Genomic DNA, 23,049 nt, shown 5'->3' with positions numbered 1-23,049 from the left:
TTTTTGACAGCAGCTTGCTGGCACCCCCGCCACCCCCAGGCCTGGTGACGGGTGGGTGTGGACAGCGCTGTGGGGCGAAGGCCCTTTAGAGATGAGGTGGTCCCAGAGCCCCTAACCCAGGCTGAGCGGCCAAGCCAGGGAGGTTGTTGCCGGGGAGGAAGGAAAGCCTGGGGAAGGTGGAGGCTGAGACCAGTCTGCCCAGAGGGGTTGCTTCTGGAACCAAGGACTGAAAGCTCTCCGAGAAAAACCAAACAAAGTCACTAATCTATCTGCTCGGCAACAGCCTGTTGCAAGGCAGCTGAAACAATAACACGTGCAGCCGGAGTCGGCGAGGAAACTGAGACGAGAGGCTGAGCAGGGGGTGGCGTCCTTCAGCCTGCACAAACCCCAGCGTGCTGAATTGTCCTCTGCCAAAGAGCACTCCGTCCTCCTCGGCCCCGGGTGGTGCTGGCTGGATCCGGTCCACCCCTCTCCAAATGCTCCTATCTGGGGCCTGCTTCGGCGCTCTGGATTTCGGGGCCGATGACCCTCTGCTTCTCTCCTCTGCTCCCTGACCCCCAGCCCTCGAGACTGGCTCCGATTCCTCCCTTTGTATTGCGAATGTGGGGGTGCAGAAGGTTGACCGAGCTGGACTCTAGCCCGAGAGACCAGGGTCCTGCCAAGCTACCACCCTCTCCCTCCCACTTCATCTGGCCCCGCTCAGTTGGAACCCAGAGCTGGGAAAAGGGAAGGGACTTTTCAGGCAGAGCAGCCCCTCCCCTCACCCGGCAGCCGGTCTCACCCGGATCTTCTGACTGTCTTGCAGCACTGGGACGTTTTCAAGGACGTGACCGAGGTCTTCATCCTCGTGCCCGCGCTGCTGGGCCTGAAGGGAAACTTAGAGATGACCCTGGCATCGCGGCTCTCGACAGCTGTGAGTATCCCGGGGACGGGGGCGAGGGGGACGGAAGCTGGGCCCCCGGAGGGACTCCAGAACTTGACTTTGCCACGGATGAACCCCGCCGGGGCTAGCCTGTGCCGAGTCCCGGAGCCTGGCAGCCAGCTGGCCGCTTGGCCCGGGGAGAGGGCAGCCGCCTCGTTCCTTGGAGCTGCAGCTCCACACAGCTGGGAGCGGATGAGGGACGAGTGGGTGGGTGGGCATCGGAGTCGGAGGGCTTTCTGGATGGGGCTGATCCCACTCCTGAACGGGCACTTTGTTTCTGGCTGAGCCCACCCACTAGGGTTTCCCCAGGAGTGTCCAGCTCTGGGGGCCTCTTTCTGTCCGACCCAGGGACGCAGAGGTGAGAGCAGGGAGAGCACCTAGCCGGAAACTAACCCCATCCGGCCCTCGGAAGCCTCCCTGCCTTGCCCGCTGGGAGTACCCTGCCCGAGCACCCCCGAGAAAGGGGCCGTCCGAGTCAGGGCCAAGGTGGGGAAAGATGAAATCCCCAGCTCAGAACTCTGAGCGTCTCCTCGGCCACTGACAACACCGCCTCGGTCCATCCTTGCCCAGGCCCCCCCTTACGACTTCCATCCCCCGGGCTGATCCGTGACTGTTTGTGCAGCTTTACGGGGTCACAGCCAATCCTCCCGTAGCTTGTACTCCTGCCCTGGGGCAGCTGGGGGCCTCTTCTGATCTCGGGGCCCCGCGGTGCAGTAGGGGTGGAGCCAAACCAGTGACCACCCCCATCCACTGGATGTATGTGGCCACCCCCTCCTGGGAGAACCATTTTGGGGGGAACAGGAAGGAAGAACTGAAGCCTCCCATAACATTCCCATGGAGCCTCCAGGACCCTCGGTAGCAGAGCCCCAAGATGCTGGGACAAACCCTGTCAGTCTTATGCAGGAACAGAAGATGGGGGCACCTTGTTGTTGAAAAGCAGCAACCTTAGGTTTCCGCTCCAGTCTAATAATAATTATGGCATCTAAGCGCTTACTATGTGCCAAGCACTGTTCTACGCACTGGGGTCGACACAAGGTAATTAAGTTGGATACAGTCCCTGTCCCACATGGCTCAATCCCCATTTTACAGATGAGGTAACTTGAGACACAGCAGATTGACTTGCCCAGGGTCACACAGCAGATTAGCAGTGGAGCCGGGGTTAGAACCCACGACCTTCTGACTCCCAGGCCTAAGCTCTATCCACGGCCATGGAGCGGAGTGGTTCCCTCCGGGGAAAGGTGCTGGAGCCACTGGAGGTCTGGATTTTAACTCCTTTGGGTAGAGGGAATGAACGGGCAGGCTGGAAGTATGAGAAGCAACGAGGCCTAGTGGATAGAGCATGGGCCTGTGAGTCAGAGGACCTGGGTTTGAATATCGGCCATGCTGCTTGTCTGCTATGTGACTGTGGGCAAGTCACTTCACTTCTCTGGGCTTTGGTTACTTCATCTGTAAAATGGAGATTAAGACTGTGAGCCTCATATGGGACATGGACTGTGTCCTACCCAATTATTTTGAATCTACCCTATTGCTTGGTCTAGTACCTGGCACCTAATAAGTGCTTAACAAATACCATTAAAAAAATGCCATTATATCCCACCTCCTGGTACCCTTAAGGGAAGAACCAGGGGCCAGGCTAGTCTTTCCTTTTTAAACCCGGGTCTGGCTCCGGGCGAAAACATTTTGAGGTGAGAGGCACTGCCCAGGAACAGTGGCATTCCCTGGGGGATGGGAGAGACATTGGGAAAGCTCCCAGGTAGCCTACTTTCCAACACTGGGGCTTCTGCAGAGGGGCAGAAAGATTTCTTTCGCCTTGCCGAAGCTCAATCTCAATTTCTGGGTGGGCACCAATCCCCATCCCCCTCCTTTCCCCAGGCCCGCATGGTGAGACTGGGATAGCCCTCCTCCTAACCTTGATCTGATCCTACCTTCACCTCTGTGGATGCCGATGGGCGTTCAGGGGGATTGGCACTAGACCTGACCCCCGGCAACTTCGGACTGGGCACCGGCTAAGTCTCTATGAACTTCTGCCCAAGGAAGAGGTCAGGAAAGGAGAGACCGGCAAAAACCCTCCAAAGCCAAAACCTGGAATTCCTTCTTCATCCCTCACACTGTGCCTTCCCCACCCTGAGGTCTCTTGAGGCCTCGCCTCACCATCTCTGATCTGTAGGGCACAGGCCTGGAGTCTGAGGACTTGGGTTCTAATCCCACTCCACCACATGTCTGTTGTGTGATCTTGGGCAAGCCACTTCTCCGTTCCTCAGTTACCTCATCTGTAATTTGGGGCATAGATTGTGTTCAACCTGATTTGCTTGTATCTGACCCTAGTGCCCAGTATCGTGCCTAGCACATGGCAAGTGCTTAACAAGTAAAAAAGAAAACAAACCTATGCACGGCTGCCAGCTTGTTCTTAACTCCAGCATGCAGCCAAGTGACAGCTTGCCCTGGGAATAGGGCAGAGTGGGGGTGGGGCTCAAGTCCAACTCCAGTGACCTTAATTTTCATCCTAGGCAAACATCGGGCAAATGGACACCCCCAAGGAGCTGTGGCGGATGATAACGGGGAACATGGCGCTCATTCAGGTGAGTGGCGTCCCAAGAGAGTATAGCCGCGAAGGGAGTGAGGCCAGGAAAAGAACCTGGAACTTGTCGTGCTCAGACCTTCAGGGGCTACCGTGTCTAGCCAAGCTCCTCCGGGAAGGACCCCAGGAATGGGGGCGGTTGTGTGTCGGAGGGGGGAGAGACGTGAGAAAGAGACCGTCTCTTCGATCACCTGTTGAGTTCGGTGGCACGCCGGTGGTGATGACTCAACCCTGCCTTGACCGCCGTCCCTCTCCCCAGACCCTCACCTCTACTAAGCGTACAGTCAGGCAAAGATGTGGATGAGCATCCTGTGTATGAATTGAGCACCCTGTGCTAAACTTTGTGGAGAATGTCCAGTCCCTGCCCTTGTGGAGCTGCTAGCCTAATAAAGGAGGCAAGTCAGGGCCCCAAACTTGAGGACGCAAAAGTTGCAACAAGGGACGAAGGACCTGGGTTCTAATCCAGGCGCCCCCACTTATCTGCCCTGTGTCCTTGGGCAAGTCACAACTTCTCTGTGCTTCAGTTACCTCATCTGTAAAATGGGGATTATTATTATAATATTTAAGTCTTTACTATGTATCAAACACTGTTCTGAGCACTGAGGTAGATACAAGTTAACCAGGTCAGCCAGGGATTAAATCCTATTCTCTCCTACTTAGACTCTGCTCCCCATGTGGGCCAAGGGCCGTCCAGCCTGATTATCATCTCCCCCAGGTCTTAGTACAGTGCCTGGTACATAGTAAGTACTTAAGGAACACCATAAAAAAGCTTACAGACTAGAGCGCTTGAGAGAGTGCTTAAGGGGAAACAGACCCGAGTGCATAAGTGACACAGAAGGCAAGGCTTATTTAGGGACGACCTCTTGGAGGACATGTAATTTTTAGTTCAGGTGATTGAAGTGACTGGAGTTAATCTGGGCACGTTTCCTGAGGGAGTGGAGTGTTTTTGGTTTTGTGGGGGTGTTTTTGTTTGTTTTTTCGTAGTTCCGTAATCATGGGGAAGGAGAGAGGGAGTGAACTGAGCATGGTCCATTGGATAGAACACAGGCCCGGAGTCAGAGAGATCTGAGTTCTAATCCCGACTTGGCACTGTCGCTTGCCTTCTTTGTGACCTTGGGCAAGTCACTTCCCTGTGCCTTAGTTACCTCATCCGTAAAATGGGGATTAAGACTATGAGCCTCATTTGGGACAAGGACTGTGTCCGACCTGATTAGCTTGTATCTATCCCAGCGCTTAGAACGATGCTTGACACATAGTAAGCGCTTAACCGATGCCATCATTTTTAATTGAGGAACGATTCAGTGGGCAGAACGCCAGGTCCATCCTCACCTCCCAGCTCCAAACCTATAATAACAATAATTATAATAATAATAATAATAATTGTGGTGTTTATTAAGCGCTTACTGTGTGTGTGCCGGGCATCGAACCAAGCGCTGGGTTGGATACAAGCAAATCGGCTTGGACACGGTCCCTGTCCCACATGGAGCTCACAGTCTCAATCCCCATTTTACAGATGAGGGAACTGAGGCCCAGAGGAAGAGAAGTGACTTGCCCAGGGTCACACAGCAGACAAGGGGTGGAGCTGGGATTAGAACTCACGACCTTCTGACTCCCAGGCCCGTGCTCTATCCACTACGTCATGCTGCTTCTAGCTTTCTGCCGGGGCGAGCTAACCCTCCCGATCCTTGGTATTTGCTGCCAGGTGCAGGCCACGGTGGTGGGATTCCTGGCATCCATCGCGGCCGTCATCTTCGGCTGGATCCCGGACGGCCACTTCAGCGTCGGCCACGCCGTCCTGCTCTGTGCCAGCAGCGTGGCCACTGCCTTCATCGCCTCCCTGATCCTGGGTGAGGGGCCCGGAGGCCTTGGTGGTGGGGAGGGCTGAGAGCCCTGGCCCATCCCTTCCCTGATCCCCGCTCTCTCTCTCAGGCATGATCATGATCGGAGTCATCATCGGCTCCCGGAAAATTGGCATCAACCCGGACAATGTCGCCACCCCCATCGCTGCCAGCCTGGGGGACCTCATTACCCTGGCTCTCCTCTCGGGCATCAGCTGGGGCCTCTATCTGGAACTGAGTAAGACAGGGGGAAAGGTTAACGGTATTGGATGAGGGAGCATCTTTGCTGCCCAAGACGTGGGCAGTGTCTTAACCAGAGGGAGCTCGGGGGAAGCTTTAATATTGCCTTGTGGTTAAATCCAGCGTTTTACCAGCCCACCCTTCCTCCACGAGGTGGGGCATAGAAATGGCGCTGGGATCTAGGTGGGACATATTAAACCTCAGTATAGATTGAAGCTTAAGTATAATCCAGCTCCCTAAGGAATGAGAAGCACTGTGGTCTAGTGGAGAATCAGAAGACCTGGATTCTAATCCTGGCTCTGCCACCTGTGTGCTGAGTGACTTTGAAAAAGACGCTTCACTTGTTTTCCCTCCTACTTGGACTGCGAGCCCCATGTGGGACCTGATTATCATGTACCTGCCCCAGCGCTTGGTACAGTGCTTCGCACATAGTAAGTGCTTAATAAATACCATCATTATCACCATTATTAGAAACGCACATGGCCTAGTGACCTTGGGCAAGTCACTACATTTCTCTGTGCCTCAGTTCCCTCGTCTGCAAAATGGGACTTAAGACCGTGAGCCCCATGTGGGACATGGACTGTGTCCAACTTGATTTCCTTGTATCGACTCCAGCGCGTAGTACGGTCCTTGGCACATAGTATGCGCTTAACACGTACCATAAAAGTGATTATTATAATTGTTGTTAGTAGTTGTATTATTTGTCCCTCCCACGTCCATTCCTGGGAGATGATATGGAGCAGGGGCGGTTTTTCAGGAAAGATGGAGGGGCTGCTACTGATCTGCCATCCTTGGGTTTCTGGGGCTGGGGAGGCTGTGTGCTGGGAGGCTCTGTCCCAAGGAAACTGATTGCCCCTGTTCTGCCCACCCTAGAAGGCCGGCCCTACGTCAACCCTTTGGTGTGTGCTTTCTTCGTGGCTCTGTTGCCCGTTTGGATTGTCCTCGCCAAACGCAGCCCGGCCACGCGGGAGGTGTTGTACTCGGGCTGGGAGCCAGTCATCATTGCCATGGCCATCAGCAGGTAAGGCCCCTGCCTCCAGGGATGTCGTACTCCCTTCCCTTTCCCCTGACAGTTGGCCTGGAAATGGCCCCATGCCCTGTGGGGCACCCAGCTTGGGTAGGTGGGTCCCAGGTGGAGAAAATAATCATCATCAGTCATCTTCAGTGGTATTTACCGAGCGCTTACTATGTGCAGAGCACTGTACTAAGCCGTGACCACATTCCCTGCCCACAGTGAGCTTACAGTCTACAGTCTAATCTCCACTGCTGCCTAGGCTAGTGGACCTTGCCCCAATCTCCCCCTCATCTTGTATAATCAAGCTACTCCAGAATTATAGCAGGAAGCACTTGGAATTCCCAGTGGCACGGGGTTGGTGACTTGCCCTGATTTCTGTCCTTCCCTAAAGGACAAGGAATCGGTGGCTCCAGTGTGTGGTTTGTGCGTGTGTGTTTTCCCCACAGCGTGGGTGGTCTGATCCTGGATAAGACGGTCTCAGACCCCAACTTTGCCGGCATGGCTGTCTTCACACCGGTGATCAATGGTGAGCACCCCGTACCAGTTGCCTAGGGCTTTGAGGAAAATATAGATTTTCTTTTTCACCACCCCCACAACCCCACTCTACCATGGTGGAGGAGCCTGGCTCCGTGGTCCAAGATGTGGAGTGGACTTGGGTTCTAGTCCTCTTTGTCCGGTCACTGATACGACCCCACGTTCTGCCTGGCCTTGTGCTAGCTCTTTGGAAAGGTACAAAGATAGAGAAAACACGGACCCTACACCTGAAACTTCACCTTCTCCTTTTCCATCCCCACCTTTGTGGAACAGGTCTTCTCAAAGTGCCACTAAAAACCAACTCTTCCAGGAAGCCTTTTAACACTTCTCACCACTCCTTGCCCCCTTTTTATGGTATTTGTTAAGCACTTACTATGTGCCAGGCACTTTCTAAGTGCTTAGGTAGATACAAGCTAATCAAGTTGGACCATGTCTCACATGGGGCTCACAGTCTTAATCCCCATTTTATAGCTGAGGCACAGAAAAGTTAAGTGATTTGTCCAAGATCACGCAGCAGGCAAGTGGCAGAGGCGGGCTTAGAACTCAGGTCCTTCAGGCCTATGCGCTAACCACTTGGACATGCCGCTTCTCTTCCGTCTCTTTCCGCGCCCATCTTAACAGTATATTTCCCTGTGTTGTCTTTAGGTTTGTTAGGTGTTTATGATTCCACTCTACCCAGGGTGTCCAGCTGGCAGCCTGAGGGTTTGCCACCTATTCTTGGACTCCAGACTGCCAATGCGCAGCCACTATTTCTCTTTTCCCATCCCTGCCCCTAGTCCTAGATGCAACTGAAATTCCCCCCGAGCTTTCCAGTGGCATGTTAATCCAGAGCACTTGGCCTAGAAGCAACGTTCCCGCCAGGAGTGAGGTGGACGAGAGGCCTGGAGGGACAAGGTGATAGGTGATGATGATGGTATTTGTTAAGCGCTTACTTTGTGCCAAGCACTGTTCTAAGCACTGGGGTAGATACAGGGTAATCAGGTTGTCCCACGTGGGGCTCACAGTCTTTATCCCCATTTTACAGATGAGATAACTGAGTCACAGAGAAGTTAAGTGACTTGCCCAAAGTCACAAAGCTGTTAAGTGGCGGAGCCGGGATAAGAACCCGTGACTTCCGACTCCCAGGCCTGGGCTGTTTCCGCTAAGCCACGCTGCATCTCGTGAGCATGTACCTTCTCATGTAGTTTACATGGCTTCTGGGAAGAGAAAGGGGGATAGGGCGATCATGTCTACCAACTTTGCTCTGTTGTACTCACCCAAGTGTTTAGTGCACTGTGGGCACACAGTAAGCACTCAATAAATACCATTGATTGAGGAGAAGTATGAACTGCAGGAACTCACAATTCTCAACAGTGTGAAGTGGGGGTCGGGGCAGAGAGAGAGAGAGCACATGGGTGGTAATATCCAACCACCTGGAATCATGTGTCAACTTTTTATGTTGAGATGGGTTAGGGGCAGGAAAGGGAGAGGCTGTAGAAAGTTAAAAGGCCACAAAAATGCCATTTTGAGTATTTGGGACCCTGATTGGAAACGCTCGGGTCCTGACAGAGGCCCAGCTGGTCTCAGAGTCCAGCCCAGTCAGCCCAGAGAGTGATCATCTCACCATCCCAGAATGGTGTGTGCAGTTCTGGGACCGTATTTAAAAGCAGACCCAATAGACCTGGGGAAGAAGTCAAAAAGAGGCAACCAAAATCACTGAGGGATGAAAAGATGAGGACTCTTTGCTCTAGAAAGTTTTGAGGAAGAAGAAATTTAACCCCCCAGCAAATTTGAGTTTGAACACCCCTATTATCTAGGGTAGGACTGTTTGTCAATCTACACTTACTCTACCTCCTTCCTTAGATTCCCTCAAGGGCAGGGACTTGGCCTTCTCTTTCCCCTTCTCACAGGAGCAGCTGGTCTGAGTTTTTGATAGTTTTTGATCAGGAAACCAGGAGAGGTGCAGATATAACAGTGGACCCTCTAAAGCCCCAGTTTATCTCAATTTAGGGGTTCAAGTGGATTCACGTGGGAGAGGGTGGAGCTAAAATGAAGCCTGTGGTAGAGAAGAGCTTAATGTGAGCTCTTCACCAATTTTGTCAGGTGCTTTCTATGTGCCGGACACTGTACTAAGTGCCAAGATAGAATCTAATCAGGTTGGACACAGGCCCTATCTGACATGGAGCTCACAGTCTTAATCCCCGTTTTACAGTTGAGGTACCTGAGACACAGAGACAAGGTCACACAGCAGACGAGTGACGGAACCAGGTTTAGAACCCAGGCCCTTCTGACTCCAAGGCCCGTGCTCTATCCACAACGCCGTGCTACTTCTCAGCTTCTGTTAAATCCAAGAGGGAGAGACCCGTTTCCTCCAGTGTGCTCCCCAGCCTCTGGGCCGGGTGGGTACCGGATGTAAGATGACGGAAGGAGGCAGAAGACAGTAATGGTGTTTATGCCCGAGGAATGAGTCAGAACTTGGGGACCACAACTTCTTTCCCCCCCCCACCCCGTGTTTCTGCAGGCGTCGGGGGCAATCTGGTGGCAGTGCAAACCAGCCGCATCTCTACCTACCTGCACATGAATGGGATGCCGGGAGAAAGCTCGGAGCCCGGGCCGCGCCGCTGCCCCAGCCCCTGTACCACCTTCTTCAGCTCTGGTAAGGTCGGCTCCCTGGGCATCGGGGGCCCAAGGACTGAGGGGCAGTATTTGGGGGGGGGGCATCTACTACACCTGGCCTCAGGAACACACTGCAGTGAGTTGATCTGCCTCCTGTCTTGAGCAGTGAAGCATCCGGCCCAGTGATTTTGGGGGGCTACATACAGAAGCAAAGGAAGCTGTTTAGGTTGTGAGAAAGTTCCCGCTCTCCCTCCCCACTGAAGGAGAGGGGGCCCCTTGAAGCTGCTTGTATGAGCCCCCACAAGCTCTCCCCCCCTCCACCTGCACCTCTTACCCCATCCCTTTGCACAACGCAGGCCCTCTCCTCTCTTCCCTTCTTGACTACCGTCTTCAGCCGCTCACACTGCCAATGGCTCCTTGTTCACTGATTTCAAACATGCCCACGTATGTAGCCCCATCCTAAAAATCTCCCCCTTGACCCCACAGCACTCTCCAGTTATCACCTTCATCTCTCTCCTTCCATTCGTTTCCGAACTCCTCAAGGAAGTTTATACCCACTGTCTCTACCTCCTCTCCTCCAATGCTCTCTTTGACTCCCTGCGATCTGGCCTCCTCCCTCTTCACACCACAGAAACAGACCTCTTTAAGGTCTCCTTCTTTACAAATCCAGTGGTTTCCACTCCATCCTAGTCCACCTCGAACTCTTAGCTGCCTTCAATACTGTAGATTAGACCACTCCTTTCTTCTGGAAACGATATTCAACTTGGCTTCACTGACACTGCTCTCCTGGTTCTCCTATCTCTCTGGCTGTTCCTTTTCAGTCTCTTTTGTGGGCTCCTTCTCTGCCTCCCACTCTCTGTGGGAGTCCCTCAAGGCTCAGTTTTGGAACCCCCTCTTGTCTTCATCTGCACCCGCTCCCTTGGGAAACTCATTCACTTCCCCAACTTCAACTCCCATCTCTGCAAATGATTCCCAAATCTACCTCTCCAGCCCCAACCTCTCTCCTTTTCTGCAATCCTGGATTTCCTCCTGCCTTCAGAACATCTCTACTTGGATGTCCCAACATCATCTCAAACTTAACATGTTCAAAGCAAATCCTGGCCTCCCCGTCACTTTCCCATCATTGTAGACAACACCACCATCTTCCCTGTTTCATAAGCCTGTAACTTTGACATATCCTCAACCCATCTTTCACATTCAACTGCATGTTCAGTCTGTCACCAGACCCTGTTAGTTCTATCTTTCCAACATCCCTTGAATCGACCTCCTCCTCTCCATCCCAACTGCTGTCGTGCTGATCCAAGCACGTGTCTTATCCCACCTTGACAACTGCATGAGCCTTCTCACTGACTTCTGTGCTTCCAGTCTCTTTCTAGTCCATATTTCATTCTGCGGCCCACATCATTTTAAAAAAAAAAGTCCACATCTCCCGACTCCTAGAAACTTTCACTGGTTACCCTTCCAGCTCCACACTAAACAGGAACTCCTTACTCTCAGCTTTAAGGCACTCTATTAGCTTTCTCTCCTACCTCTCTTCACCTCTCTGATCTCCTTCTACAACCTAGCCTGCACACTTTGTTCCTCTAGCACCGATCCAGTCATTGCACCTCACTCTAGTGTCTCGCAACTGACCCCTTTTCCATGTCCTTCCTCTCACCTAGAAATCCCTTCTCCTTCATATCCAACAGACCACCACTCTTCCCGTCTTCAAAGCCCTCTTAAAATCATACCTCCACCCTGACAAAACCCTCACTTGCCCTGTCCCCCCTCCTTTCTGTGTCACCTATGCACTTGGATCTGTACCCCTTAATCACTTATTCACCTCACCCCCTGCTTCCCAGCACTTAGGAACATAGCGATCTGTAATGGCGAATTTTCGGTCTCCCCCTCTAGACTGGAAGCTCCTTGTGGACAGGGATCGTGTCTACCAACTGTTATTGTGTTCTCTCCCAAGTGCTTTGTACAGTGCTCTTCTCATAATAAGCGCCAAGTAATTACTGATGATTGAGGGAGCGAGAGCCAGTGCCCATCATTGGCTAGTAGGGGCCAAAGTCAGCGCCTCCTCTTCACCTCTACTGCTAGGAGTCCCTACCCATCGCTTCCTCCAAAGTCTTTCCCTCACTTCTCTCCTCTTTCCCTCACAAGAAGGTGCCTGATCCCCGCCCTTGCTCACTCCTTGTTCTCTCTTGCCCCCAGATGTGAACTCTCGTTCCGCCCGTGTTCTGTTCCTGCTAGTCGTACCTGGGCACCTGGTGTTCCTCTACACCATCAGCTGCATGCAGGGTGGACACACCACCCTCACCCTCATCTTCATCATCTTCTACATGACCGCTGCGCTACTCCAGGTACGGCGCCCTGGGGACCCGATATTGGGCGTGGGACTTGGGGAGGGGGCATCACTGTTTTGGGAAAACTGGCTCCTCCTGAAGTAGAGAAGCAGTCAGTCAATCAGTGCTATTTACTGAGAGCTTATTGTGTGCAGAACACTATACTAAGTGCTGGAGAGTGCTGTATAACAGAGTTGGAAGATGCGTTCCCTGCCCTCAAGTGCTTACAGTCTAAAAGCAGCATGGCCTAGTGGAAAAGAGCACAGGATTAAGAGTCAGGGGACCCGGATTCAAAACCCGATTCCATCATTTACCTACAGTGCAACCTAGGGCAAGTCACTTAATTTCTCTGAGCCTCAGTTTCTTTGTCAGTGAAATGAGGATTCAATTCCCGTTCACTCTCCATCTTAAACCTTGAACCCCATGTGGGTCAGGGATTTTGTGATCTGACTGTATAGTATCTACCTCAGTGTTTAGCACAGTGCTAGGCAAATAGTGCTTACTTATTACTATTATTATCCGGAAGGTGAGAAACTGTGAGGTTTCAGAGAGGTTGGGACTTGCCTCTAGTCACCTAGCACTCCAGGAGCAGAGCCAGGTATAGCCTCCGCACTTGTCTGCTGTGTAACCTTCGGCAAGCCACCTAACTTCTCTGTGCCTCATTTACATCATCAGTTAAATGGGGATTGAGACTGTGAGCCCCATGTGGGACAACCTGATTACCCTGTATCTGCCCCAGTGCTTAGAACAGTGCTCGGCACATAGTAAGCACTTAAATACCGTAATTATTATTAGTAGTAGTAGTAGTACTATTTAAGTGCTTACTATGTGTGAAGCTCTGTTGTAAACACTGGGGTAGATTCAAATTAATCAGGTTGGACACAGTCCCTGTCCCACTGAGGCTCCCAATCTAAGAGGGAGAACAGGAATTGAATCTCTGTTTTACAGGTGAAGTAACTGAGACCCAGAGAAGTTAGGTGACTTGCCCAAGCATCACAGCGAGAAAGTGGCGGAGCTGAGATTAGAAGCCAGATTCTCTGACTCCCAGGCCAACACTCCTTCCCCCAAGCCAGACTGCTCCCCTGTGGAAGCTGAAGATGGGCATGAATTTCAGATATCCGCACTATCAGTGCTTTAGTACAGTGCCTGATGATTACCACTAAAATTATCATTATCGTCATCATCATTATTACCAGCATGGCTCTGGCTGAAGGTTGCCGGGTCCGCTGAGGCCCCACCATCCAGGACCCCATGGCGAAGCCGGACGTACGAGGGAGACTTCTTAACTAGGTGAATCTCCCCGAGGGCTAGTGACGGACCTAGGGCCACCCCGTCCTCAGTTTGCAGAGCCTGGCCCAAAACCCGGGGTTCCTGACTCAATTTATTAAGCCTTCCTGGGCTTCCCCTTTGGGGAAGCAGAGAACTGGTTGGGAATTAACCTTCAGCCATCCTCACTGCTGAGGAGTTTTCCCATCGTTGCCTTCCGGAGAGAAGCAGAGAGGGTGGAAGAGGCCCTTCTGAGGAACATTTTCAAGAGCAGCCGTAACGCTCACCCTCTTCAGGCCGGACACCCCTCTGGAAGCTCCAGTTGATCTCCCTTTCCCTTCTGGAACGCCCCCTCATTAACTCCGGGCATCCCCCTGACTGAGACTCCGGATGACCGCATGTCCCTAGGAGAAATATCGGAACAGCTGCCTTAATTCCTGTCTCCTCCGGCTCCCAAGTCGCTTTCTTTATATGGGTCTCCTCTGTGCCCCGGCCTGGAAGGGGAGCTGCCGGAGAGGGTGTGAGATTACGGGCAGCTGGCTTCCATCCAGAGGGAAGGCAGCAGGTTGGAAAAACAGCCGTGGGGTCGGAGTTGCGGAGAGGGGGCTGAGAAAGCCGGAGTCCAACTGCCTGGGTTCCGGGCCTAGCTTGGCCGGGGAGAAAAGACACAGAAACTTTGACATTCTCTCCCATTGCCACTTGCCCCAGGGGGGTGACAGCTTGTACCAGGCTGTGGCCCAGAACACTGTACCAATAATTGATAGTCTGGCTGGCAAATGACTTGTAAGTTGAGCAGCAACGTGAAGCAGTTTGGTCTAGCGGATAGAACATGGGCCCGGGAGTCAGGGGGACTGGGTTCTGATCCCACCTCTGCCACTTGCCAGCTGTGTAACCTCGGGCAAGTCACTTTTCATTCAATAGTATTTATTCGATAGTATTTATTGAGCGCTTACTATGTGCAGAGCACTGTACTAAGTGCTTGGAATGTACAAATGGGCAACAGATAGAGACAGTCCCTGCCCTTTGACGGGCTTACAGTCTTCTCTGAGCCTCAGTTTCCTCGGCTGTAAAATGGGGATTGAATATGTGAGCCTTCTGTGGGACGGGGATTGTGTCCAACCTGATTAGCTTGTATCTACCCCAGTGCTTAGGACAGTACCTGAGCACATAGTAAGCGCTTAGCAAATATACTTTTTTAAAATAAAGGCTAAATTATTCTAAGCCCAATGCCCTGCCATCTAATGGGAGGTGGTGAATGAGTGGTCATTGGAGAGCCAGGCAGAATAAGGCTAGGGTAACCTCCCTGTTGTGGGGCCGAGCTCTTCAGAAGAACACGGAGTCCCTCTCGACCTCACCTCAGGATATTTCTCTCTCCACCCCCTCTGCCACTGAGTGTTGACTGGCCAGAAGCTCCTGAGGAGGGTACAGGAGTTACTCTAGCAACCATGATCCCGGCTCAAACCATTCACTCCCCAGACCTGGGGCTATCAGAGTCTAATTCTGCCCATTAAGCAGTCTTAATAAAGGTGGCCTGGGCTTGGAGCAGGACAGGGAATTCAGAAACAGGGAGGGGAAGATCCACTGTGGGATGGCTAGGGAGATTCCCACAGCTGGGACAAGCATCGAGGGGAATTTGTCCCCCTCAAAGAGGGGGAGAGGAGAAGCTGCAGTCAGCACCCAATCCCACCATCCTGCCTTCAGGCTTGGCTTCCCTTTCTTCCAGGATAGCAAGCAGCACTGAGCCCTTAGCACCCCAGATCTACACGTCTTCCCCTATATTAGCCATCGCCCTTCTCCCCTGAATCTTAGATTTGGAAGTCAGGGACTGTGTCTCATTCTCACAAGTGTAATAGTAATAATAATGATAGTACTTGTTAAGCGCTTACCATGTGCCAAGCACTGTTCTAAGCACTGGAAAAGATACAAATTAATCATGTTGGACACAGTCCCTGTCCCACCTGGGGCTCACAGTATGTCATCTTATCTTTCTGGTCTTTCCCAGGGCTCGATACAGGGTCCGTCCCACAGTAGGCATTTGGTAAATACTGTTTATTTCTAGTCCCGTTCAGTGAGGGTATTTGAGACTAGGGGAATGAGAAAAGGAGACTAGTATGGGGCCGGGATGGTGGTGGAGAAGCCATCCTTTGCTTAGTGCTTAGTACAGTGCTCTGCACATAAATATCACTGCTGCTCCTGTTCATGAACCAGGGCAGGCCCCACTGGGCAAAAGGGTCTGGACATCTCTCAGCGCCTCTGGCCAAGCTCCTTGTTCCCTCTCCAGCTGGCACGGGCTGGCACAGTCTAGAGGGCCTGGCAGCTCATTGAGAGCAGGGAATGTGTCCGTCTGTTGTTATATTGTACTCTCCCAAGCACTTAGTACAGTGCTCCGCGCGCAGCAGGTGCTCAATAAATGGACTGACTGGTTCCTGCTTCCCCTAGAGCTCCAAGCTTGACCCCTCTGCCGCCTTCTCTCCCTCCCTCCCCAGGTGGTGATCCTCCTGTACATCGCAGACTGGATGGTGCATTGGATGTGGGGCCGGGGCCTGGACCCCGACAATTTCTCTATCCCATACTTGACCGCGCTGGGCGACCTGCTGGGCACGGGCCTCCTGGCCCTCAGCTTCCACATCCTCTGGCTCATCGGAGACCGGGACACCGACGTCGGGGACTAGCTTAGCCTGCTCCTCGCCTCTCCTGGTGTCTGGTCTCTTCCCTCTTGTCTCGTCCCGCTCCAGCCCTCCCACTCTTCCTCTCCCTCCCTCAACTTCACCCCGATACCGAATCCTCATTATTTTCAATGGGGATTTTTATATGGCAAGCCGCCTCCCTACAGATGTGGTTGGAAGAAGGATAGAAGGGAAACTAAAGCCCACGTCAAGACTAAGACAATCACCAAGTGCAATTTCCCGGCTGGGGGCTCCACCCGGGGTGGGTCAGGATCATATCCACGCCTGAAGGACCCAGGTATTTGAGGGGCAGAATCCGCGTCTCATGGCTCCACTCCCGGTGAGCGTTGATGCTAACGGAACCCCTCTGTAGAATCTGGTTTTGTAGGGGGGCGGTCCCTGGAGCACCCCACCCCCCTCTATATGCTTGTCCTTAAGGTCAGTGGCCACCCTCACTGAGGGGTGGAGCCTGGTGGGATGGGGAGGTGGAGAAAGGTGGCGGGGAAGAGTGGGAGGACTAACCTACTACCTCCTTCCTTCTTCCCATCTCCTCTCTTTCCCCTTCCCTCTCCCCAACCCTTCCCTTGGGTTGACCGTGCTCTACTGTCCGTCTGGAATCACATCTTTCAAGTCCATCGACTTTCCCCAGTCCCTCCTCTTCCCCGCCACGAGCTCCTGGGAACTTCTGACAGCGAGTGAAAACATGTTTCTCTTCCTTTCTCCCTTTCCCCTGCCCCCTCCTCCTCTTCCTCCCTCACCTCCCCGGCCAACTGGTGGCTCTTGGGTCCCGTCGTGGCCACGTACCAGGACCGACAAGCCTGAGGGCCCAGAAGACAGGCTCAGTGGGGGAGGCCCCTCAGATGTGAAGTGGACCTTGCTCCAGTGGGAGCCTTCGCTTCTCTCCCTGCCCTCCCACGACATCATCCCAGGAGGCTTGGGCCGCCCAAGGAGCTGTGTGGGTTAGGCTGGGCTGAGGCCAGTGACTGGTCTCTGAGGACGAGAGAGGCCTCGCTGGAGGGTAGCAGGGAGAACCACCGCCCAAGACCCATGGGAAAGATGAAGTAAGGCCATCTGGGCTCCGAGTTGTTCCTCAAAACAGATCCTGTCTTCCTATTGGTGGGTGGAGGTCGCGGAGGGAGGAGGGTAGGGTTATACTCCTCCTCCTCGGGCCTGGCCCGGGCGCTGACGTGCAGCCCGCCTCCCCCTCCTGTGAGGATGGGGCTCCTCGCTCTCCCTTGCCGGAGTCATTTGGGAATGTGGTGTCATCATGGGGTTGGCATTTTCATCCCCCAAGCAAGCTCCCTTTTAACCTTGACCTTTGGCACTTCCTCATTGTCGATTCGCTTTCTAGAATCATCGGCGTCACAGTGCCAAGTTTCCCCTCTGGTCCCCCGACCGGCTCCGTCCCGCGGGGATCCTGGCCTGCTCCCCTTTTGCTAGCCAGGGTCACTCCGCCCCCTCCAGCCGCAGCTTTCGGCCCTCAGCCTCTTAAGCTGGGCCCGGCTCTACGCCAGGCTGGGAGCCCTAGGAAACAGGAGAAGGTGCACAAGGTCCCCACGTGGACCCACCGGCCAGAACTAAATGAGAGCTCCATGGTGGAGTTGGCCCAGCCCCCCTCCCCCAGGCACAGTTGGGAAGGCGGGGGACCACTCCCACCCCCGGCCCAAGGAGATGAGACTCTCCACCGAGGCCCGGTGCAATCCCAGCCCGCTTCAGACTTCTCTTCTCCTACTTCTCCAGCCCCCTTCAGAATGCCTTCCTCCAGTGAACTGGCACTGAGTTCCAGCCCGGGCAGGGGCCATACCTGGAGCCCGACCTCAAGCCCCGCAGCGGAGACACCAGCAAGAGTAGAATTCCCCTGACCCCCCACACCTCTATCCCAGTCTCCTCCCGGGATTCCTCCCCGCTTCCTGTCCCCGTCCTGCCCCCGCCCCGTGCAGATGAAGGGATCTGGGGAGAGGGCATCCCCACCCGAACCCCCGGGCGTGGGGCTGAGGGTCTCCGGCCTGGTGCCTGTGAGGCTGTTACTTCCCCTGAGCCGCTTGGAGGAACTATCCAGGTGAGCTGGTAGGAGGAGAAAAGAATAGAACTGAAAGGAAAATGCAGTGGAACCGACTTTTTATTTTTGTTTTTTTCCTCAGATTGGACAAGCTGCATGTAAATATAGGTCAGGCTGCAAGGAGCAAGATGGGTTTACTCTTTGTATTCTTTAAAAAAAGAACTGTCTTTAAAGAATTATTTATAGTTGCTATAACTGAATTGACAATTGTCAACCTAACTGATAAATTATATTTGGTAAAATAAAGATGACATTTATTTAGGTTGGGGCTGTGTTCTGGTTAATAATAATTATGGTTTTTTTTTAAGCACTGGGATGGATACAAGCAAATTGAATTGGACACGGTCCCACATGGGGCTCACAGTCTCAATCCCCATTTTACAGATGGGGTAACTGAGGCCCGGAGAAGTGACTTGCCCGAGGTCACACGGCAGACAAGTGGCAGAGCCGGGATTAGAACCCATGACCTTCTGACCCCCCCAGGCCGGTGCTCTATCCGCTATGCCACACTGCTTCTCCGGCTAACCTACTCTCTCCATCTAGCCTTCCTATCATCACCACCACCAATACATGAGGTGATGTATGAAGCCATCTTGGGGAGATGGGGTGGATGAAATAGGGGGATTAAACAATCGATGGCATTTATTGAACACCTACTGGAGCAGACCACTGTATTAAATGCTTGGGAGAGTACCATACTGCCAGGTTGGTAGACAAGCTTACAAGCAGAGACTCTCAGGGAAGGAGAGGCTGTGTAAAGAGCTTTTGAAGAGGGGTAGGGTGGTAAAGCTAGGGGAGAAAGGATCATCCTAAAAGGAATAACTTAAGTTGGGGGTGGTCACAGGTGAGAGAATGCAGAGAACAGTTAAGATCTGTCTGGGAAGAGCAAAGAAGGGAAGAATTACATGTGAGGGAAGAAGATGAATGAGAGTCTTGAGACCGTGATTAGAAGTTTTTGGTTTTATGTTTAAGGTGATGAGAAGCCACTGGAGGTTGTTGAGGAAGGTAGGTAGGTGCTCTGCTTTGCATTCTTAAGAGTGATTCCTGTAACTCAATAAAAGGCACCAAATCAATTGTATTTATTGAGCACTTACTGTGTGCAGAACTCTGTACTGTTAGAGAGAGTACAAGAGCTTACAACAGTGTCTGGCACATAGTAAGCACTTAACAAATACCATAAAAAATAAATAGACCGAAGTTGGTAGACATGTTCCCTGCCCACAGTGAGCTTATAGTCTAGAGGGGGAAAAAGACAATATGAATAAATTACAGATAGGTAGATTGGGTATAAGGAGATGGGAAAAGGAAGTGTGGCTCGGTGGAAAGAGAGGGTATCAAAATCTGGGTTCTAATCCTGGATCTACCATATGCCAGGTGTGTGACCTTGGGCAAATCGCTTCTCTCTGCCTCAGCTTCTTCATCTGTAAAAGAGATAAAATACCTGTTTTCTCTCCCTCTTGGATGGGGTCTGTAGATGATCTGATTACCAGGTATCAACCCCATCTTTTAGCATAGTGTTTGGCCCGTCGTAAGCACTTCAATACCATTGTTATCATTTATTTGGGGCAAAAGCTGGAGGTGAAAAGATGTAACGTTTGGTTACATAGGAAGGAGGGAGATGTTGAAGATAGCAATAAAAATTGCGAAAAGAGTAGAAGCAAGGACTGTTAAAGATTTAGCTTTTAAGAGCAAGTAGGAAAGCTGGTGGGAGATGGCTGGGAGTAGAACAAGGTTGTAGGGGGAAGAAAATCAAGGAGAGAGGGGCTGATTCCTCTGGTTGTTGGGAAGCAGTGTGGCCTAGTGGACAGACGGTGGGCCTAGAAGTCAGAATGACCTGGGTTCTAATGCCGGCTCTGTCACTTGTCCACTGTGTGACCTCGGGCGAGTCACTTCACTTTTCTGTGCCTGTTAACTCATCGGTAACATGGGGAATAAGACCGTGAGCCGTATGTGGGAAAGGGACTGTCCAATCTGATTATCTGATTATTACCCCAGGGCTTAGTGCTGTGCCTAACACATAGTAAGTGCTTAATAAATGTCTCTGTTATTATTACTATTATTCTGTGTGATGACTGGGAGTTGTGGAGGAAAGAAATAGGGCCCCTGGGGGCTGTAAGAGGGAACTGAGAGTCTGGAATTGTCAGTTAGGGCTAAAAGCAAAGTACTGAATGAGGGGGCAATTGGAATACTTTCTTTCCCCGCCTCCTACGCTCAATAGGGGGAGGACGGTGGACAGGTAATGACGGCTCTGCAATGTCCTGGCCCCTCCGATCTAGGAGATTTAGTTCTGCCACCCATCATTCCCATTTCCCTGGTCCCCGGGAGATCCCGGATGATCAGTGGCGGTGATGGCGGCTCGGGGTTGGCTTTGCAGGTTGGCTTTGCAGCTTTTGCAGCCTGGGTCCTGAAGTCTTCCAGGTCGTGGGCCAGAGAAGTCGCTTTGAAAAGTTTGGCCTCCCACCCCTGAACCGGACACTGGTCTCTGTGTGTGTGCTGGTCTCTGTGTGTGTGTGTGCTGCCCTCTGATGCCCCCTCCACCCTCCAAATGGTCCCCTTTGAGGTCACTGGGCCTGATCCAGCTGGCCTTGGCCCGTACTGTGTGGGAGGGGGGAGCCCAGAGAAAGAAGGAGCAGTGGGTGGGAAGACCCCTGACCTAAGGCCCACTCCAAATCCAAACTACTCTCTACCCAGTTATAGTATCAGGCCTCAACTTCTTTCCCCATTTCCCTTTTCTAAGCCCTGAATTACAGATGGGGAAAACCAAGATCCAAAGGGGTTCAACGTTGAGGAACAGTGTCACGCTGGAAAGAGCACAGGCCTGGGAATTGGAAGACTTGAGTTCTCATCCCAAATCGCTAGTTGACTGCTGTGTGACCTTAGACAAATCACTTAATTTCTCTGTGCCGGTTTCCACGTCTGTAAAATGGGGAATCGATGCCTGGCCTCCCTCCTACTTAGGCTGGGAGCCCCGTGTGGAATAGGAATTGTGTTAGATCTGATTAACGTACATGTACCCCAGCGCTTAGTTCAGTGTTTGACACATAGTAACTGCTTAAGTGGAAGCAGCATGGCACAGTGAAAAGAGCGCAGGCCTGGGAGATGGAAGGTCATGGGTTCTAATCCCTGCTCTGCCACTTGTCTGCTGTGTGGCCTTGGGTAAGTCACTTCACTTCTCTGTACCTCAGTTACCTCATCTGTAGAGTGGGGACTGTGTCCAACCCGATTTGCTTATATCCACCCCAGCGCTTAGTAGTGCCTGGCACATAGTATTATTTTGCTATTATTATTGTGTCGTTGAGTCGTTTCCCAAATACCACAGTTATTATTAACAAATGCCATTCATTATTCAGAGTTGCCTGGAGTCGCCCGGTGGGTTGCAGATGAGGGAACTGAGGCCCAGGGAAGTTAAGTGACTTGCCCAAGATTACACAGCAGGCAAGTGGCAGAGCCAGGATTAGAACCCAGGTCCTTCTGACTTCCAGGCCTTTGCTCTTTCCACTAGGACACGCTGCTTCTTTCCACTGGGCCTCGCTTCTCAAACAGCATGGCCTAGTGGAAAGAGCATGGGCCTGGGAGTCAGAAGGATCTGGGTTCTAATGCGGCTTCATCCTCTTGCCTGCTGCGTGACCTCGGGCGAGTGGTTTCACTTCTCTGTGCATCAGTTCTCTCATCTGTAAAATGGGGATAAGACTGTATGGAAGACTATGTGGAAGAGGGGGCTGTGTCCAACCTGATTAGCTTCTATCTACCCCTGCACTTAGTACGGTGCCCGGCACATAGTAAGTGGTTAACGCCTACCATAATTATTAGCATTATTATTATTATCAACCTACTCCCTGTACCTCCATCTCATCTCTCTCGCCACCGACCGCATCGCCCACATCCTGAGTGAGTCCCACATAGAGCTCACAGTCTCAATCCCCATTTTACAGATGAGGTAACTGAGGCTCAGAGAAGGGAAGTGACTCACCCAAGGCCATACAGCAGACAAGGAGAGGATTCGGGATTAGAACCCATGACCTGACTCCCGGGGCCATGTTTTATCTACTCTGCCACGCTGCTCTGGAGGTCAAGGAGCAGGGATGGGATCAGAGAGGCCCATCTCTCTTCTGAGAAGTGCTGGTCTAATGGAGGCCCCTCGCTTCAAGGGGAAGAGGACCTACCTCTCCCTCACTCTGTATGCCTGACCAGGTCCGTGAGGCTGCTCTTCCACATCCACCCTGTCCCCGGGAGGGAGGGAGGCTCGTAAATGTCAATCTGATGTCTGAGCGTCCTGCGATGCGGTGGGGAGATGCCACTCCCCACTCTCCAGCCCCCAACTCCTCATAGACGAGGGGTGGGAGAACGGCTCTTTGTGGGGGGCTATGTGATGAAACGCTGCTCGTTGCATCTTCTGCCTTGGGGAGAGGCATCCAATCGATTGTGTGTCCGGGGACTGGTCAGAGCTCTTTTCTTAATTCCGTACGTGTCCGTATGCGTCAGAGGAATCCGTTTCAGGGGATCAGACGCGGATGGGAAGGCGATGAATCCCCTTACCGGGCAACTGGCCCAGACGTGAATAAATAAATATTGACGGGACTGGGGTTTGATCTGTCGAAATCTCCGGAAGGCCGTGATGGATCGGACGCGTCTGCAGTCTCTCCCGTGGGCTGCCGACCCCTGGACGGCGGTTTGGAAGTCACGGTTTTCTTCGGCAAATCACCTCAGCGTTTTATTTTTTCAGTTGGGTTTGGAAGTGGCGAGTGGGATGATAGTGTTCTCAGCGGAGCTGGTTGGGTGCCTGGGTCCTGCTTCTGCTTCTCGGCTCCTCTGAGACAATCCTTTCATTCATTTAATCATTTAATCATTTTATTGAGTGCTTGGGAGAGTACAGCATAAAAATAAACAGATTCCCCGCCCACAACGAGTTTACAGTCTAGAGAAGGTGAGCTAGTGGTTGAGTTTTTAAGGGAGGGACAGGGCATAGGAAGTGGGAGGTTGTACCAGGAACAGGAAAGCAGCGTGGTCTA

The 23,049-nt window shown here is 52.5% G+C and overlaps 1 protein-coding gene across 2 annotated transcripts in view; it reads left to right on the top strand.

Moving 5' to 3' along the window:
- Positions 1-18,302, top strand: part of SLC41A1 (solute carrier family 41 member 1) — a 32,144-nt gene extending 13,842 nt beyond the window's left edge. For both annotated transcript variants that reach the window (XM_029069174.2, XM_029069173.1), the window contains exons 3-11: positions 806-913; positions 3,430-3,501; positions 5,203-5,347; positions 5,430-5,576; positions 6,452-6,599; positions 7,040-7,119; positions 9,628-9,762; positions 11,919-12,067; positions 15,802-18,302. In XM_029069174.2, coding sequence (XP_028925007.1) covers positions 806-913; positions 3,430-3,501; positions 5,203-5,347; positions 5,430-5,576; positions 6,452-6,599; positions 7,040-7,119; positions 9,628-9,762; positions 11,919-12,067; positions 15,802-15,987 — 1,170 coding nt within the window. In that variant the 3' untranslated portion in view covers positions 15,988-18,302. The remainder of the gene's footprint in view (positions 1-805; positions 914-3,429; positions 3,502-5,202; positions 5,348-5,429; positions 5,577-6,451; positions 6,600-7,039; positions 7,120-9,627; positions 9,763-11,918; positions 12,068-15,801) is intronic.
- Positions 18,303-23,049: the final 4,747 nt, after the last annotated feature.

The sequence above is a fragment of the Ornithorhynchus anatinus genome, chromosome 7 (assembly GCF_004115215.2).
Source record: "Ornithorhynchus anatinus isolate Pmale09 chromosome 7, mOrnAna1.pri.v4, whole genome shotgun sequence".
NCBI lineage: Eukaryota > Metazoa > Chordata > Mammalia > Monotremata > Ornithorhynchidae > Ornithorhynchus > Ornithorhynchus anatinus.
This window is presented reverse-complemented; position numbering and strand designations above follow the sequence as displayed.